This window comes from Lepus europaeus, chromosome 11 (assembly GCF_033115175.1).
Source record: "Lepus europaeus isolate LE1 chromosome 11, mLepTim1.pri, whole genome shotgun sequence".
NCBI classification, from domain to species: Eukaryota; Metazoa; Chordata; class Mammalia; order Lagomorpha; family Leporidae; genus Lepus; species Lepus europaeus.
Window position 1 is genome coordinate 64,071,441 of NC_084837.1, and position 16,207 is coordinate 64,087,647.

Genomic DNA, 16,207 nt, shown 5'->3' on the forward strand with positions numbered 1-16,207 from the left:
GCATCCCATATGAGTGCCAGCTGGAGTCCCAGCTGCTCCACTTCCAATCCAGCTCCCTGCTGGTGTGCCTAGGAAAGCAGTGGAAGATGGCCCAAGTGCTTGGGCCCCAGCACCCACGTGGGAGACCAGGAAGAAGCTCCTGGCTCCTGGTTTTGACCTGGCCAAGTCCTGGACGTTGCAGCCATTTGGGGAGTGAACCAGTGAATGGAAGATCTCTGTAACTCTGCATTTCAAATAAATACATAAATCTTTAAAAAATCTTTGAATTACTGAAAAAATAAGTTTTATATTCATATCCATTTTATTTATTGCTTTTTTTTTTTTTTTCATTTAAAATCTTTGTCTTCCTTAAGAGTGACCCCTAAGTTTTCCTTTTCATCTAGAGAAGACCTGACAGCATCGCAGAACTGCCGTGCAGGTGAAGCTGCTGCGCCACTCGGGGAAGGGACACGGGCCTGTGGAGCCCAAACCCGGAACGTGGCGGGCGACGTCTTCGCCTCTCTTTCCCAGCGCCGATGGACTGTACGCTGCTCAGAGTGGACAGTGCTCAAAGCCCACTGCCTGCCAGCTTCCTGCCACTGCCTGGGTTGCTCCACCTTCCAGGCTGCTTGGGAGGGAGAAAGGGAGAGGAAGCCTCCTGGAATCAAATCCCCTTCTTTCAGTCCTGTTTGTGGTCCCCAGTCTTTCCTGCATCCACCCAATGAATAGTTACCATCTTCAACACTGCAACTTGTAACTCAGGACTGTGACACAGCCCTAGGGGTGAGCCCATGATCGGGGAGCCCTGGAGGCCTTGGCAAGGAGAGAGAGACAGCATTTTCCAAGGTCCCTGACCGTGGAACCCCCTTTTTCCCTTTGAATACGTACAGATAATCCCCTACGCCTCCAGTCCACAGTACACAGGGCCAAGGAAAACAAGAAAAGGCATCCAACTCAACATCCACTCTCTTTTTGTCAAATAGAAGAACTTAAATGAAATCCTTTACAATTAGCAGCAGAACAATCATTTCTTCATGTGATAAATTTATAAAACATTGTACAAATTCTAATAGGGTGTCTTAGGGTGAAATAACAAAGGCTGCTGGACGTGGTGCCCGCTCCCCACTAAAGTGGAATACAAACCACCAAACACACTCTCTTTAGAAACCTCTGAGCTTTAAGCAAGGCTGGTGATGCCGACATCCTGTATCAGAGACGCTGGTTCGGACACTTGCTGCACCACTTCGGCTCCAGCTCCTTGCTGATGTGCCTGGAGCCCTGGCCATTGTGGTCATCTGGGGAACGGACCAATAGATAGAAGATCTCTTTCTCTCTCCTGTTCCCCCGCCTCTATAACCCCGCCTTTCAAATAAATAAATCTTTATATTTATGGAGCAGAAACTCTAGCAACTGAAAGGAAAGGCCCAGGATGGGGCCTCTGGCCTTAATATAAATAAATATGAACAATTTAAGAACAAGAGAAAAAAAGAAAACCCGACAGAAACATTGACAGGCTGTCAGAGTAACTTATGAGTCAAATGACTAGATACAAAACAAGAATGCAAAGCTCACTAGTGCCTCACATGCTAGCCATACTCAGCCAAAACCTATGAAGAAAACAAGATCTCATTTACAAGAGCACAGAGTGCAAAATCCCCGAGGACGACATGAACAAGAGATAGATGGGATCAGTAAATCAGTCCCCTTCCTGACGTCTGCCGACAGGTCTGAGCCAGAGCAACGCGGAGTTCCTGCTGGGACGGCCAATATGAAATGTAATGTAGAGACATGCTGATTCCAAGGTAAGGGGCTCCGGTGGGAAGTTGTTCTTTTTTTTTTTTTTTTTAAGCACCTAAAAAAGTAATTTTAAAGTTCTTCTCCAAGGATAATGGAAAATGCTGATTGATAGCATTTGGAAAACAAAGAGCCTGTTAAGGCTCCGAAGAGATGCAGCTGCCATTTTGTAAAAGGGGTTGCAGAACGATGCTAGTTCAGACAGTGTGGTGCAGTGTAAGAATCTACAAACTGAGTAACAGCAGGGAAAGGTGCGCACAGAGCCGGTATTCAGTAACAGCCTGTGAGGAAGCCTCATGTGACAGTGGGAACAGACAGGATTATTCAATATAGTTGTCAAAAAACAGCGAGCAAGGGCAGGCCTTTGGCAAGGTGGCTGAGATGCCACTCATGCCCACACCCCAGTGCAGCCAGGGTGCTGCCTTTGGCCCTGGCCCCGCCACTCCAGATCCCAGCTCCTTGCCAATGTGCTCCCTGCAAGGTGGCAGGTGACAGTTCGGGTCCTTGGGCCCCTGCACCCATGTGGGAGACCCGGAAGAAGCTCCTGGATCCTGGCTTCGGATGGGTGCAGCTCTGGCCGTTGTGGCCAATTTGGGGAGTGAACCGTTGGATGGAAGACCTCTCTCTCTCTCTGCCTCTCCTCTCTCTCTGTGTAACTTTGACTTTCAAATAAATAAATAAATCTTTAAAAAAATCTTTAAAATTCTTCAAAATTGGCAAAAGTCAAAAATACTAATGCCATTGAGACAGATTTTACCAGGGTGAATAAGACAGCTGAACATACACAAAATTAAACCTATCTTAAAAAGAAAAGAACATTTAGCTTAATAGTCAAATTTATCTATAAGAAAAAGATTACTATTTCAAGTAAAAATTGGGCAAAGCTCACAGATAATTCACAAAGCAATACAGATGATGAGTACATAGTTTATAAATCCAACTTCACTACTAAAAAAAGAGCAAGCTAAATAATGCTTCCCTCTAAAATTTATTTTGTACATTAATACTTGGTTTTATTGACAGTTTGGTCAAATAATGACTCACATAAAAAAGTTACTCAGAGTAACTTTTTTAAAAAGGATAGGTGGATACACAGGTTTAGGAAAACATGTAAGCCTGAAAATAATTTATAATTTTTATGCAGTAATTTATGCTCAGGCTATTCTAAGAAAAATAAATAAAGACATGACCAAAAATGTTCGTTGCAACATTATGCGTAATTGCATAAAATTAGAAAAACATAACCACTCCAAGCTGTACTAGAGAATATGAAGCAGTCATTAAGTTATTTTTGAAGATGAATGACGCTCATTGTTTGAGTGGAAAAGCCACATTACTAAACTGTATGTATCATATAATCCCCAGCTTTGTGGGCCTGACTTCTACGCCTACCTCTCAGCCCCCGCTGCAGTGCGAACAGATGGCGCTTGGGACAGGTGGAAGGTTCACCCACGTTAGCCTCCCTCTCCCGGGTGCAGGCTGATTTGGTTGTCTTTATTCCAGTCACTCAGCCTTCATCTATCAATGGTTCCCAAAAGTTTCCTGGGGAAGCTGTGTAAGAATCACTCCGAGCTCTGGAATCCTGCGTGCTTGCCACGGGCTCCCTCCTCTGGGCGTGGCTCTGCCACTGCCACTGCCACCCATCACTCCCTCCAGGAGCCAAACCCCGGGGGCCACCTCATCTCAGACTGAATCTCCAGGCCACACCCCGCCCAATGTGCTGTCTGTGTGCACGTGGTCACTGTCGCCCACCAGCACAGATTCAAGGCAAGCAGAACATCCTGGAGCCAGCTGCCTCCTGCTACTGCTGCCTTAGGATTCTGATGGCGGGCACGGGGACATGGACAGCTCGTCCAGCAGCAAAGACAGCAAAAAGGAGACCCTGCAGCTGCCCAGGAAGCAGGCCAGGGAGGAGGAAGAAGAAGAAGAAGAGAGGCAGTTCAGGCAGAAACAGGAAAAGGAGCAAAAAAAACCTCCCGCAGCTGGAAGGACATACCCAGGGACGGTGCCCATGGCCACCAGGGCAATGAAGACATCTGGCAAAAAATCAGCTGTTCTCGTGCCTGAGATCAGGCTCATCCTTTGCCTGCCTTCCTGCTGAAACATCCGTATTTTTTTTAAAGATTTATTTATTTATTTCAAAGTCAAGAGTTACACAGAGAGAGAAGGAGAGGCAGAGAGAGAGAGAGAGAGAGAGAGAGAGAGGTCTTCCATCTGCTGGCTCACTCCCCACATGGCTGCAACGGCCAGAGCTGCGCCAATCTGAAGCCAGGAGCCAGGAGCTTCTTCTGGGTCTCCCATGTGGGTGCAGGGGCCCAAGGACTTGGGCCATCTTCTACTGCTTTCGCAGGCCATAGCGGAGAGCTTGATCAGAAGTGGAGCAGCCAGGAGTAGAACTGGCACCCATATGGGATGTCAGCACTGCAGGTGGTGGCTTTACCCACTATGCCACAATGCCAGCCCTCATATTTTAATTAATTTATTTTTTTAAAGATTCATTCACCTATTTGAAAGGTAGAGTTACAGAAAGGCAGAGGCAAACAAGAGCTTCTTCCAGGTCTCCCATGCGGGTGCAGGGGCCCAAGGACTTGGGCCATCCTCCACTGCTTTCCCAGACCATAGCAGAGAGCTGGATCAGAAGTGGAACAGCCGGGTCTTGAACCAGCGCCCACATGGGATGCTGGCACTGCAGGTGGCACCTTTCCTGCTATACCTCAGTGCCAGCCTGGAAACACCTGTATTTCTGGCTGTAAATCATCACCACCCACATAGCTAGAAGAAAGCCTTATCTCGGAGACTGTTGTACATTCAAGAGTAAACTTCTGTGGGGCTGACTCTGTGGGTAGTGGGTTGAGCTGCCATCCGCAGCACCAGCATCCCATATGGATGCCAGTTCGAGTCTGGGCTGCTCCACTTCCTATACAGCTCCCTGCTAATGCACCTAGAAGAGCAGCGGAGGATGGCCCAAGTGTTTGGGCCCCTGCTTCCCACATGAGACCCCGAAAAAGCTCCTGGCTTCTGGTTTCAGCCTGGCCTAGCCCTGGTCATGGTGGCCATCTCGGGACTGAACCAGCAGATGGAAGATCTCTCTTTCCTTCTCTCTCTATAACTCTGCCTTTCAAATAAATACATCTAAAAATAAGTGAATTTTAAAAAAAGAACAAACTTTTGTAAAAACAAAACAAAAAATCTGTTCTGTTTAGAAAGAGAGAAACGGAAACAGATTTTGGAGCCGGTGCCTCCCAGGAGATTCCGACTGAGGAGTTCTGAGGTGGGGCTCGGACCGCGGAGGGGGCGGCGCCAGGGACGCATGCGCAGCCAGACCCAGCGACCCTGGCTCCCCTGGCTCCCCTGGCTCCCCTGGCCGGAACTTCCCAGGACCGACAAGGACACTGCATGCCTCTGGGAAGTACGTCAGCGAGAGAACTAAAGATATGAGTTAAGGAAGAAAACCTTCAACTGGAAAAAAAAACAAAAAACAAAAAAACACTCCACTCTCCAGACCTGTTTCTCCTAACGCTCTGGCACGGCTGGCTGTCAGGCAGATGACGTCATGAGCCACAAGCGGCCGACTCGCAGGTCCCCCTGTGTGCCCACTGCGGCTGCTGCCACCCCCAGCCCGCCCTGCAGGCCCCCCAGCTTCTGAAGACACCAGCTGCCCCCTCTCTGAGGCACCCCTGCCTGCCACGTCTACCTCTCGCAAGGGCAGCCTCATCCTCACCTGGACCCGGGCACAGCTCCTCCCCGTCACTGCCCAGCTGCTTCGAGGTTTCTCTGACGCCTCACCTCCCACCCACTCCTCAGCACACGGCCATCTGGCTTCCATCGCGGCCACTTAGTGACGCGGCTCCTGCCAGGGGCTAATCCACTGCTCCTGTTCCCATGCTTTTCCCAGAAGCGGCTGATGCGGCTGACTGCCCCTGGCTTCGCGAGGGGTCGCCGTGTCACCTGTCTGGCATCTCGGCCCCCTTCTGGGGTGCCAGGGCCCTGTGCTTTGGGGCTGACCAGCGACTCAGGCTGGGCAGCTGGGGGCCTAGGTTTGTGGAATGTGAGTGTGGAAGGGGAGAGGGCTGTGCACCCGCCCCCGCCCCACGGGGGACAGCACCACGCAGCAGCAGAGCCCACGGCCAGAGTCCCAGGCTATGCCGGAAGCTAGCCTAGGCCTGTTTCAGCAGTCACAGTAATTTATTTACTTATTTCTTTTAAAAGAGATTTATTATTTATTTGAAAGACAGAGTGACAGAGAGGGAAGGGAGAGACAGATCTTCCATTGGCTGGTTCACTCCCCAGATGGCTGCAACAGCCAGGGCTGGGCCAAGCTGAAGCCAGGAGCCTGGAGCTCCACCTGGGTCTGCCACATGGGTAATGAGGTCCCAAGCTCTTGGGCCATCATCCAGTGCCTTCCCAGGCACGTCAGCAGGGAGCCGGACCGGAAGCAGGGCGGCTGGGACTGGAACCGGCACTCTGATATGGCATGCTGGCGTCAGCACAGCTTAACCGGCAGCGCCACAACACTGGCTCCAGATTCCATCTTTTTACGTAGGCCACTTTCAGCTGGTGACTGTCACCTGTGACCTGGAGGGCCTCAGACAGCCCTGAGCCACCTCCACAGCTCTGGTGACTCGCACCCAGGCCTTCACACACCCCCCTCTCAAACGCTGCTGTTCCCTCGAGTCCCGTTTGAGAATGTCTGTTCACCAGATGTTGGCCAGTGGAGGCATCGGTAAATCCTTGTGTCAGCCCAGACGCCCCACTGAGTGCTGCTTAAATGTGACAGCTTTAAATCCAAACTCACAACTGGGCCCATTCTTCCTCTTCTCGGGTCCCCACCTCAGGGAATGGCTGCGCCCGGTTCCCCCAGAATCCTGGGCCTGGGCATTCACAACTGCCCACCTCCCTCGTGGCCCTCTTCGGGCAGCTAATTCCGGCCCATCCCTCAGAGCTCAGGCTTGGGCGTCCTCGGGACCCCTCCAGGCTTCTGTTGTCACCACTGCCATGGTGGCCTGTGGATTCCCTCCCATTCCCCCGAATCTGAGTTCCGGGAAGGCTGGGTCCAGCCCAGAACCAATCTTACTTGAATAGATGACCTGCAGGGCCTGCAGGTGGGACCTTGTGTCGTGCATCGTAAACACAGTCCATTCTTCCACTAAGCTCAGAGCTCACCCCTTCCCAGACAGCGGTCAGACACGGCATTTGCACAGAAGGCAACGATTTTCAGGGCTCTGGCACCTCAATAAGTGCGAGAACAACCAACCTGGCCCCAGGGCTTCCAGAAAAGGATTTCTTCTTCTTTTTTTTAAGATTTATTTATTTATTTGAAAGGTAGAGGGGTTGGCACTGTGTCGCAGCAGGTTAACACCCTGGCCTGAGGCTCCGGCATCCCATATGGGTTCCGGTTCGAGACCCAGCTGCTCCACTTCCAATCCAGCTCTCTGCTATGGCCTGGGAAAGCAGTAGAAGGTGACCCAGGTCCTTGTGCCCCTGCACCCGCATGGGAGATCCAGAAGAAGCTCCTGGTTCCTGGCTTCGAATCGGTGCAGCTCTGGCTATTGCGGCTAATAGGGGAGTGATCAAGACCCCCCCCCCCCCCCCCCCGCCTCTCCTCTCTCTGTGTAACTCTGACTTTTGAATAAGTAAATACAGCTTTAAAAAAAGAAAAGAAAAGAAAAGAAAGGTAGAGTAAGGTAGAGTTACACAGAGATAGCAGGAGAGGTGGGGTGGGAGGGTCTTCCATCCACTGGTTCACTCCCCAATTGGCCATAACGGCCGGAGCTGTGCCAACCTGAAGCCAGGAGCCAGGAGCTTCTTCCGGGTCCCTGACGGGGGTGCAGGGGCCCAAGGGCTTGGGCCATCTTCTACTGCTTTCCCAGGCCATACCAGAGAGCTGGATCGGAAGTGGAGAATCCGGATCTCGAACTGGCACCCATATGGGATCCTGGCACTGCAGGCAGTGGCTTTACCCGCTACGCCACAGCATCAGCCCCAGGATTTCTTCTTTAAAAACATTTACCTAGCTATTGATTTATTTGAAAGGCAGATGAGCAGAGACAGAGATCTCCCATCTGCTGGTTCACTCCCGCAAATGCTTGCAACATTGCAACAGCCAGGGCTGGGCCAGGTGGAAGTCAGGAGCTGGGAACTCTGTGCGTTTCCCCCATAGCTGGTAGGGCCCCAGGGACTTGAGCCCTCACCTGGTGTCTCACAGGGAGTAGGACAGCAGGAAGCTGGGACTACGGACGGAACCAGGCCCTGCAGCGAGGGGTGTGGGCCTCCCTAGTGGCAGTGGCGGCTCCGCTGCCAGGCCATCCTGTATCCCTTTTTTCAATGCCTGAGCTGGGCTGCCTGCTGGAAAGCCTCCGGGGCCAGCTCTTTAATCACTGATCTGGAGGCTCAGAGAGAATCTAGTGGGCCTTTGTTCCCATTCAAAATCCATTTCCTGGCCTTTTTTACAAACTAGAATATTTGTCCACTTCTAGTTTTCCAATACCCTGTGCAATTTCTTTTCATAGTGTCTCAAAATTCGCCGCCGGCTCTCTGAGCACAGCTGCAGCTTCTTTCTCTGCAATCCTCCCATCCATGCGACGCCCAGATCTGCGAGAGCCTGGCCTGCAGAGGCCCCAGAGAGCTCGCCGGCCCTGGGGTTGAGATCCCCTCTGAAACCCAGCCGGGCTCCCCACCGCCACAATGGGTCGTTTTCTTTGAGAAGCAAGGAGGAAGCAAGGCATGGCGGAGTAGTTCTGCTTTCTGCTACGATGGCAGGAAGGCCTCAGGCAGGGGGCCTGTCACTTCCTGGTCCTTCTTGTCCTGGCCACCTGTCAAGAGGCATTCTGCGTGTGCCAAGCTCCTGACCCTTCAAGCCGCCCCTTCTGCACTGTGAACACCTGCATCTGCAAGGTCGTAATTTCTGTTCTGACCATTTTAGTTATTTCAAAGCCAGACAGACACATGGGGGGGGGGGGGGGGGAGATCCTATCCACTGGTTCCCTCCCCACACGCCTGTTGGGACTCTTGTCCCTCCTGACTGCTCAGGCCTCTTCCTTCAGCTTTTTCCACTTTGTCTCCTTGCAGGCGTCTGTTTTTCTTCTGTTATTGCACACAGTTGCAGAATAACGAACTCATCACAGAGTTCTGGAAATTAAATAAATCATAGGATGCTTAGTGGTGGAAGCCTGGATTGTTTATTTCTTACTGGAATATAATTCACATGCTAAAAAATTCACCCCTTTGGGGCCTGTATTGTGGTGTAGCAGGTTAAAGCTGCCACCTCTGAAGCCGGCATCCCATATGGGTGCTGGTTCGATATCTGGCTGCTCCACTTCCGATCCCAGCTCCCTGCTATGGCCTGGGAACATAGCAGAGGTGGCCCAAGTGTTTGGGCCCCTGCACCCACGTGGGAGACCTGGTTGGAGTTCCTGGCTTCTGCCTGGCACAGCCTTGGCTGTTGCAGCCACCTGGGGAGCAAACCAGAAGCCGGAAGGCCTTTTTCTCTTTCTCTGCCTCTGCCTCTCTTTAACTCTGCCTTTCAAATACATAAACTTATAACAAAAGAAAAAAAGAGAAAGAAAATTCATCCCTTTAAAGGGTATAATCTGTGGTTGTGTGTCACCAATACCACAATCCCATTTCAGATTTTTATCACTTCACAAACAAAACAGGAGCCAGCATTGTGGCGTAGTAGGTAAAGCCACGGCCTTCAATACTGGCATCCCACATGGGCACCGGTTTGAGTCCTGGCTGGTCTACTTGCAATCCAGCTCCCTGCAAATGGCCTGGAAGAGCAGTGAAGAATGGTCCAAGGACTGGGGTCCTGCCACCCATGTGGGAGACCCGGATGAAGCCCCTGGTCCAGCCCCTGCTGTTATGGCCCTCTGAGAAGTGAACCAGCAGACGGGAGATTTCTCTGTGTGTGTGTGTGTGTGTATGTGCGTGTCTGCCTCTCTCTGTGACTTTTTTTTTTTTTAAAGATTTATTTGAAAGACAGAGTTACAGAGAGAGAGGGATGGAAAGAGAGGTCTTCCATCCGCTGGTTTACTCCCTAAATGGCCACAATGGCCAGAGCTGGACCACTTCAAAGCTAGGAGCCAGGAGCTTCTTTCTGTTCACCTGCGTGGGTGCAGGGACTCAAGGACTTGGGCCATCTTCTACTGCTCTCCTAGGCACACCAGCAGCAGGCTGGATCAGAAGTGGAGCAGCCAGGACTCGAATTGGTACCCGTATGGGTTACTGGCAATGCAGGCTGGGGCTTTAACCCACTGAGCTACAGTGCTGGCCCCTGTAACTCTGGCTTTCAAATAAATAAATAAACATACATTTAAAAAACAAAAATGCAATTTTTGATTTTGACAGGGATTTTTCCATCTATAAATCAATTTGGAGAGTGTTAGCCTCTTAATAGAATGTCGTCTCCAAACCCTAGACACAGAAGGTTTTCCACTTATTTAGGTTTGCCTGAATTACTTGCAAGAATATTTCATATTAATGTAGTTTTCAATGTAGAAGGCTTGCACCTTATTTTTAATTTGAGAGACAGACAGACTGATAAGACACAGAAATCACATCCACCTGCTGGTTCCCTACCCAAATGCCTGCCACAGTCCCTGACCATGCTGCAGCTGGGATCTGGGAACTCAATCCAAGTCCCCACATGGGTGGCCTGAACCCAATTATTTGATCCATTCTGCCAGCCTTTCAGGGTGCATATTAGCTGGAAGCTGTCAGGAGCCAGAGCCAGGTTTCAAACCCAAGTATGCCAATGTGGGACACAGGTCTCTTAACCACTATGCAAAACACTTGCCCCTTGCACTTTTTTTTTTTTTTTTTTTTTGACAGGCGGAGTGGACAGTGAGAGGGAGAGAAACAGAGAGAAAGGTCTTCCTTTTCCGTTGGTTCACCCCCAAGTGGCCGCTGCGTCTGACACACCGCGCTGATCCGAAGCCAGGAGCTAGGTGCTTCTCCTGGTCTCCCATGCAGGTGCAGGGCCCAAGCACTTGGGGCATCCTCCACTGCCTTCCTGGGCCACGGCGAGAGCTGGACTGGAAGAGGAGCAACCAGAATCCAGCGCCGCAGGCGGAGGATTAGCCTATTGAGCGCCCGCCCCTTGCACTTTTTTTGTTAAGTTTATTCCTAGGTATTTTTACTCTTTTGGATGCATTTGTAAACAGAATTCCTTTTTTTTTTTTTTTTTAAAGATTTATTCATTTGAAAGCCAGAGTTACGGAGAGGCAGAGTTAGAGAAAGAAGCAAGTGTGTGTGTGTGTGTGTGTGTGTGAGAGAGAGAGAGAGAGAGAGAGAGAGAGAGAGAGAGAGAGAGGGGTCTTCCATCCACTGGTTCACTGCCTAGATGGCTGCAATGGCCGGAGCTGTGCCAATCCAAAGTCAGGAGCCAGGAGCTTCTTCTGGGTCTCCACGCGATACAAGGGTCCAACCACTTTGGCCATCTTCTACTGCTTTCCCAGGCCATTAGCAGAGAGCTAGATCGGAAGTGGAGCAGCCAGGTTTTGATCCAGTAACACTGCAGGTGGCGGCTTTACTCACTACACCACAGTACGGGCTTGGTTCTACAGTTTTTTAGTGGGTTCCTTAGGATTTCCTATATATAAGATGTCATCTACAAATAGTTTTTTTCTGGGTAGACACCAAGGTGTAGTAGACTAAGCCTCCGCCTGTGTGCCAGCATCCCACATGGGCGTCAGTTCATATCCCAGCTGCTCCTTTTTCAAGTCAGCTCTCTGCTATGGCCTGGGGAAGCAGTGGAGGATGGTCCAGGTGCTTGGGTCCCTGCACCCACGTGGGAGAACAGAAGAGGCTCCTGGCTCCTGGCTTTGGATCAGCCCAGCTCCGGCCATTGTGGCCATTTGGGGAATGAACCAGTGGATAGAAGACTTCTCTCTCTGTCTCTCTCTCTCTGTAACTCTACCTCTCAAATAAATATATAAATAAATAAAATCTTTTAAAAAATAGTTTTCTTTCTTTCTTCTCAATCTTTTACTTCCATACTTGCTAATTTCCCGGTCCCTGCCCTTTGAAGCTTACACAGTTTCCTGGGTGACTTGCCCCTTTTCTCCTCATTGGAAAACGTGTTCTGGGGGAAGGGGACAGGGAATAGGAGGAAGACAGAGAAGTGGAGCACTTAAAAGCAGGAAGTTGCCCTGTGCATTGGGCACTGACTTCCGGGGGCCTCGCACCCTTCCTTCACAGCACCTGGGCCCTGGAATTTTCTGGAGGAACCTGCCGTCTGTTTCCCTCATGTCTGGGCACGAGCCTGGCCGAGCCCAGCGCCCAGCCTTCCTTAGCTGGTGCAGTCTAAACGATGCAGCCACTTTCCGCAGTGCCGCTCTCTGCTCCTTCTCAGGCCAGTTCCTCCAGGCCAGCGAGATGGAGCAGCCAGTGGTTCCTACCATCACACCCTGTCTTCTGAGACAACAGACTGTCAGTGATGGGGCCCACAGGCGATGATGAGGCGGCAGGCTAGGCTGTCCCTTACAACACCAGCATCCCATATCAGAGCACAGGTTCAAGTTCTGACTGCTCCACTTCCGATCCAGCTTCCCGCTAATGTGCTTGGGAAAGCAGTAGAAGATGGTCCAAGTGCTTGGGACCCTACCACCCAAGTGGGAGACTTGGATGGAATTCTCAGCTCCTAGCTTTGGTCTGGCTGTTGTAGCCATGTGGGAATGAACCAGTGGAGGAAAGCGTGCTGTGTGTGTGTGTGTGTCCCCCTCTCTCTGTTGCTCTGCCTGTCAAATAAACAAGCCTACAAAGAAAAGACGGATCAGTGAGACGATGGGTTCATCAGGTGTCTGCTGTTAGGACAGAGACTAGAACACAGATCTTCAACACAGCTGAGCTGGCTTCAGGGCCTGTTTGGGAGCTGCAGCAAAGTCACCGGCTCCCACTTCGAAGCCACCCTCGTCCTCGCTCTCGGGCCCCTTGTGGAGGCCGTCCACACAGGAGTGAACATATTTTCTCAGCAAACAGGCTTTTCATTCTGCCCCTCGGAGACCTTCTCATTCCAGTCAGCTGCACGCTTAACTGCTTAGCTTGTGACGAACGTCCCAGCCCTGTGTGTTGGTGGAGCTCCTGGTTCCTCCGAGCCACGGGGTGAAAGGAGGGAGGAACACAGTTCTATTAGCGGGGTGGCGTGCATGCCAAGCGCTCTGCCAGAGGCTTTCCGATGAGGACAGAAGGTCCCCCCATGTCAGCAGATTCGTGACACCACCTCCTGGGAAGTACAGGAAGCCCAGTGGATAGGCATCTATGACCACTGGGGCAGGCTTCTGGCGCAGTGGTTAAGACACTACATGGGATGCCCACATCCCGTATCAGAGTGCTGGGTTCAAGTCCCAGCTCCACTCATAATTCCTGCTTCCTGCTAACGTGCAGCAGGTGACGGCTCATGTACTTGGGCCCTACCACTCACATGGGAAACCCAGACTGAGTTCTCAGCTCCTGGCTTTGACCTGGCCCAGGACTGGCTCCTGTGGGCATATGAGGAGTGAACCAGCAGGTGTGAGATCTCTGTCTCTTTCTGTCTCTCTGCCTTTCAAACAAGCAAATAAATAAAAGTTAAAAAGGATCTGTGACTAGATAGATCAGTCCCCCCATAGCGAAGTCTGAGCTTCCCGTGTTCAGTGGCTGGACACAAACACCCAGTACTTGGCAGGATTGGGCTAAGGCATGGGGAGCGTCCTGGCCCAGCCCTTCTGCCCAGCATCCCAAGGGCGGCAGTCTCCTGGGGAACTGCTCTCCATCTGGGGCTTTGACTTCCTCCTAGCTCCTCTTTGAAATCCAGGTCTCCCGGGGCTTCCCCAAGCCTCCCATCACACTCATTTTCTTCTAACCTCACAGGTTCACCTCGTGCCTAGCACAAAGCCACTTAGCTCCAGGGAGGCCTCCAGAACAAGCAAGTTCCTGCTAGGATGATCCCCACCCCCACCCCCGGATTACTCATGGCCCCAGTGGACGCGGGGACCAGCATCAAGTCTCAGCACCCTTCTGGCAAACCAGGCTTAGCTCTTCCACAAAGCCTCCCCTACAGTGAGAGAGAGGGGAATATAGGAAATAGTGATCTGGAGGGAAAAAAAGACTGATTCCTGTGGCTGTGAGTTGAGTTCTCCTACTCAGGACTGGTTGTTATCCAGGCTATGGGAGCAGAGAGAGGGTCCCATTCTCTCCAGGTTGGTCCCTAATTATACAGGGGCACAGCAAGGCCCTCGTGTCACAGACAGGAAGAAATGCCGGCGGAAATGTGAACATGCCACCACTACATTGCAACAGTGCTATGACCCTTCCTACACCACCAGGTCACAATACTTGCTCACCCCAAGTTCTTAGCAATTGGTCAGTAATACTGAGACCGGAAACACCGTCTATTTGTCATCTTTCAAAGTGCCAGCTACCTTAACACATCTACGGTTCATCCTGAGCACCTGGGGTGATATATGTAATACTATTTTTGGTGTCTGAAATAAACACCAAATAAAGCAATTTAAAAGTTCTGCAGTCTCCCGTCTAGGACTACTTCTGAATACACAGTGCCCTTGCTTTGCTGGGCTCATTCACCGCATATCTGAGGCCTGGCGTTCACATATTTCCTGTAGTGCCAACTCTCGATCTGCAGGAACTATTTAGGTCACTGGAGTGGGGAAAAAGAGGTCGCTACTTAACAGAAATGGCATGTATCCAAATATAGACGCAGTCTTCTTAACACCTGTTGAACATCCACGCGGGAGGCGCTGCTACAGTTGCCAAGCCCTGGCTCACAAGCTCGTAAATGATCACTTTGTTTTAATTGTAACCCAGAAAAGCCGGTCTCCTCCCCCGAAAGAAAAGGGGGCCTGCACTGCGGACTGCTTTGGCAATCCAGCAGCCTGCCTCCCCGCAAGTTCCTGCTCCTCCGAAGTCATTTTCGGAGGACGCCCTCCGATTGGAAGCACGGGGCATGCCCAGAGACCCGGCGAGCAGGACAAATATTTTCAGTTGTCAAGGGCGAGGGAGGAGGGAAGGACCCACCTAAGAGACGGAAACTAACAAACGGTAACGCGACACTCCCTGGTCCGCGGGCTGGAGCGCCGCAGCGCACAGGAACCCCCAGCACCGGGCTCGGCCAGGCTGAGCCACGGCGGACCCCCGGCGGACCCCCGGCGGCCTCCTGGCCCTTCCCCGGCGCGCAGGTCAGGACCCCGAGGGAAGCGGCACGGCCAATGCCCTCCACGGCTGCCATTCACGCGCTCAGCGGCGAGCGGGGCTCCGAGGGCGCAGGGTTCAGGGACCCCTGCCCGGCCTCGGAGGGGGCCCGAAGGCCACGTCGAAACTGGAGGGGAAGCCGCGCCGCGCGTCGTGGAGGAAGACGGGAGGCTGCGGGGATCGCAGGCGCAAACGTGGGGAGGACCCGCCCAGGCGCCGGGGGTACCTGATGAAGGTGGTCTTGCCCGTGCTGTACTGGCCCACCAGCAGGATCATGGGCTTGTTCTCGAAGTCGGCGTCCTCCAGCGCCGGCGAGTGGAACTCGTGGAAGCGGTACGCCTCCTCCAGCGGCAGCACCTTGCGCAGGTAGAGCGAGCGCAGGCCGCCGGTCACCGTCTGCACGGCGTCCGCGCCGCCCGTGCGCTCGCGCCCGCCCGCCTGCCGCCCCATCCAGCTGAACATCCTGGCGCCGCTCGCCGCTCGCCGCTCGCCGCTCGCCGCTCGCCGCTCCGCGCTCCGCGCTCCGCGCTCCGACCCCGCTCCGGGCTCGACCCTCCCCGGCGGGCACTGCTGCCCCGCTCGCCGCCGCCCGTGCCCGGTCCCGCCTCGCGCGGCTGCAGCCAACCCCTGGCCGCCACGTCACGGGCGCTCGTTCACTATTCAGGAGGGCTCTCTCGGGTCCTTCCTTATTGGGCCTCTGCCGGCGAGAGGGGGCGGTGTCAGCCAATGGGGAGGAGGCTCTTAATGAATTATTGATGACGGAGTGCTTCTGGAAGGCTGGGCGCGGAGCGGGTGTGTCCCGGCGGGGCGGCGTGGCCCAGGCTCCCCGGGGCCCTGCTGTGGTCACCCGGGCGCCCTCTCTGGCCAGGTGGCGTCGGCTTCCGGGCAAATCTGGGCTGGCAAGAACCAGCCTCCCGGAACGTTTACTCACTCCCTGCCTATGGACGGCGATGCTAGGGAGGAAAACTTGAGAAAGCGGACAGACAGGTTCCTTTTCCCAGGGAACGGGTGGCGTGGAGAGCTGGAGTCGCGGACATAAGTGACAAAACCCCTTCTCCACGCCGCCTCCACTCACTTCTGGGTCAGCCCTTTCGCCTGGCTTTTCTCTACTTGGTTTTCGGTAGAACTGAAAGTTTGGTCATCAGCCTCCTGACATCCGTATTCCCGTCGTCACAGCCGAGTTCCCACCTGTTGACACTCAGGGGAGCTTCGTCACCGCCTGTCCCTTCTCCAGACTAAACGCATGTAT

The 16,207-nt window shown here is 52.8% G+C and overlaps 1 protein-coding gene across 1 annotated transcript in view; it reads right to left on the reverse strand.

Moving 5' to 3' along the window:
* EHD4 (EH domain containing 4) overlaps positions 1 to 15,435 on the reverse strand; it is a 76,924-nt gene extending 61,489 nt beyond the window's left edge. The window contains exon 1 of the mRNA XM_062205708.1: positions 15,185 to 15,435. Coding sequence (XP_062061692.1) covers positions 15,185 to 15,420 — 236 coding nt within the window. The 5' untranslated portion in view covers positions 15,421 to 15,435. The remainder of the gene's footprint in view (positions 1 to 15,184) is intronic.
* Positions 15,436 to 16,207: the final 772 nt, after the last annotated feature.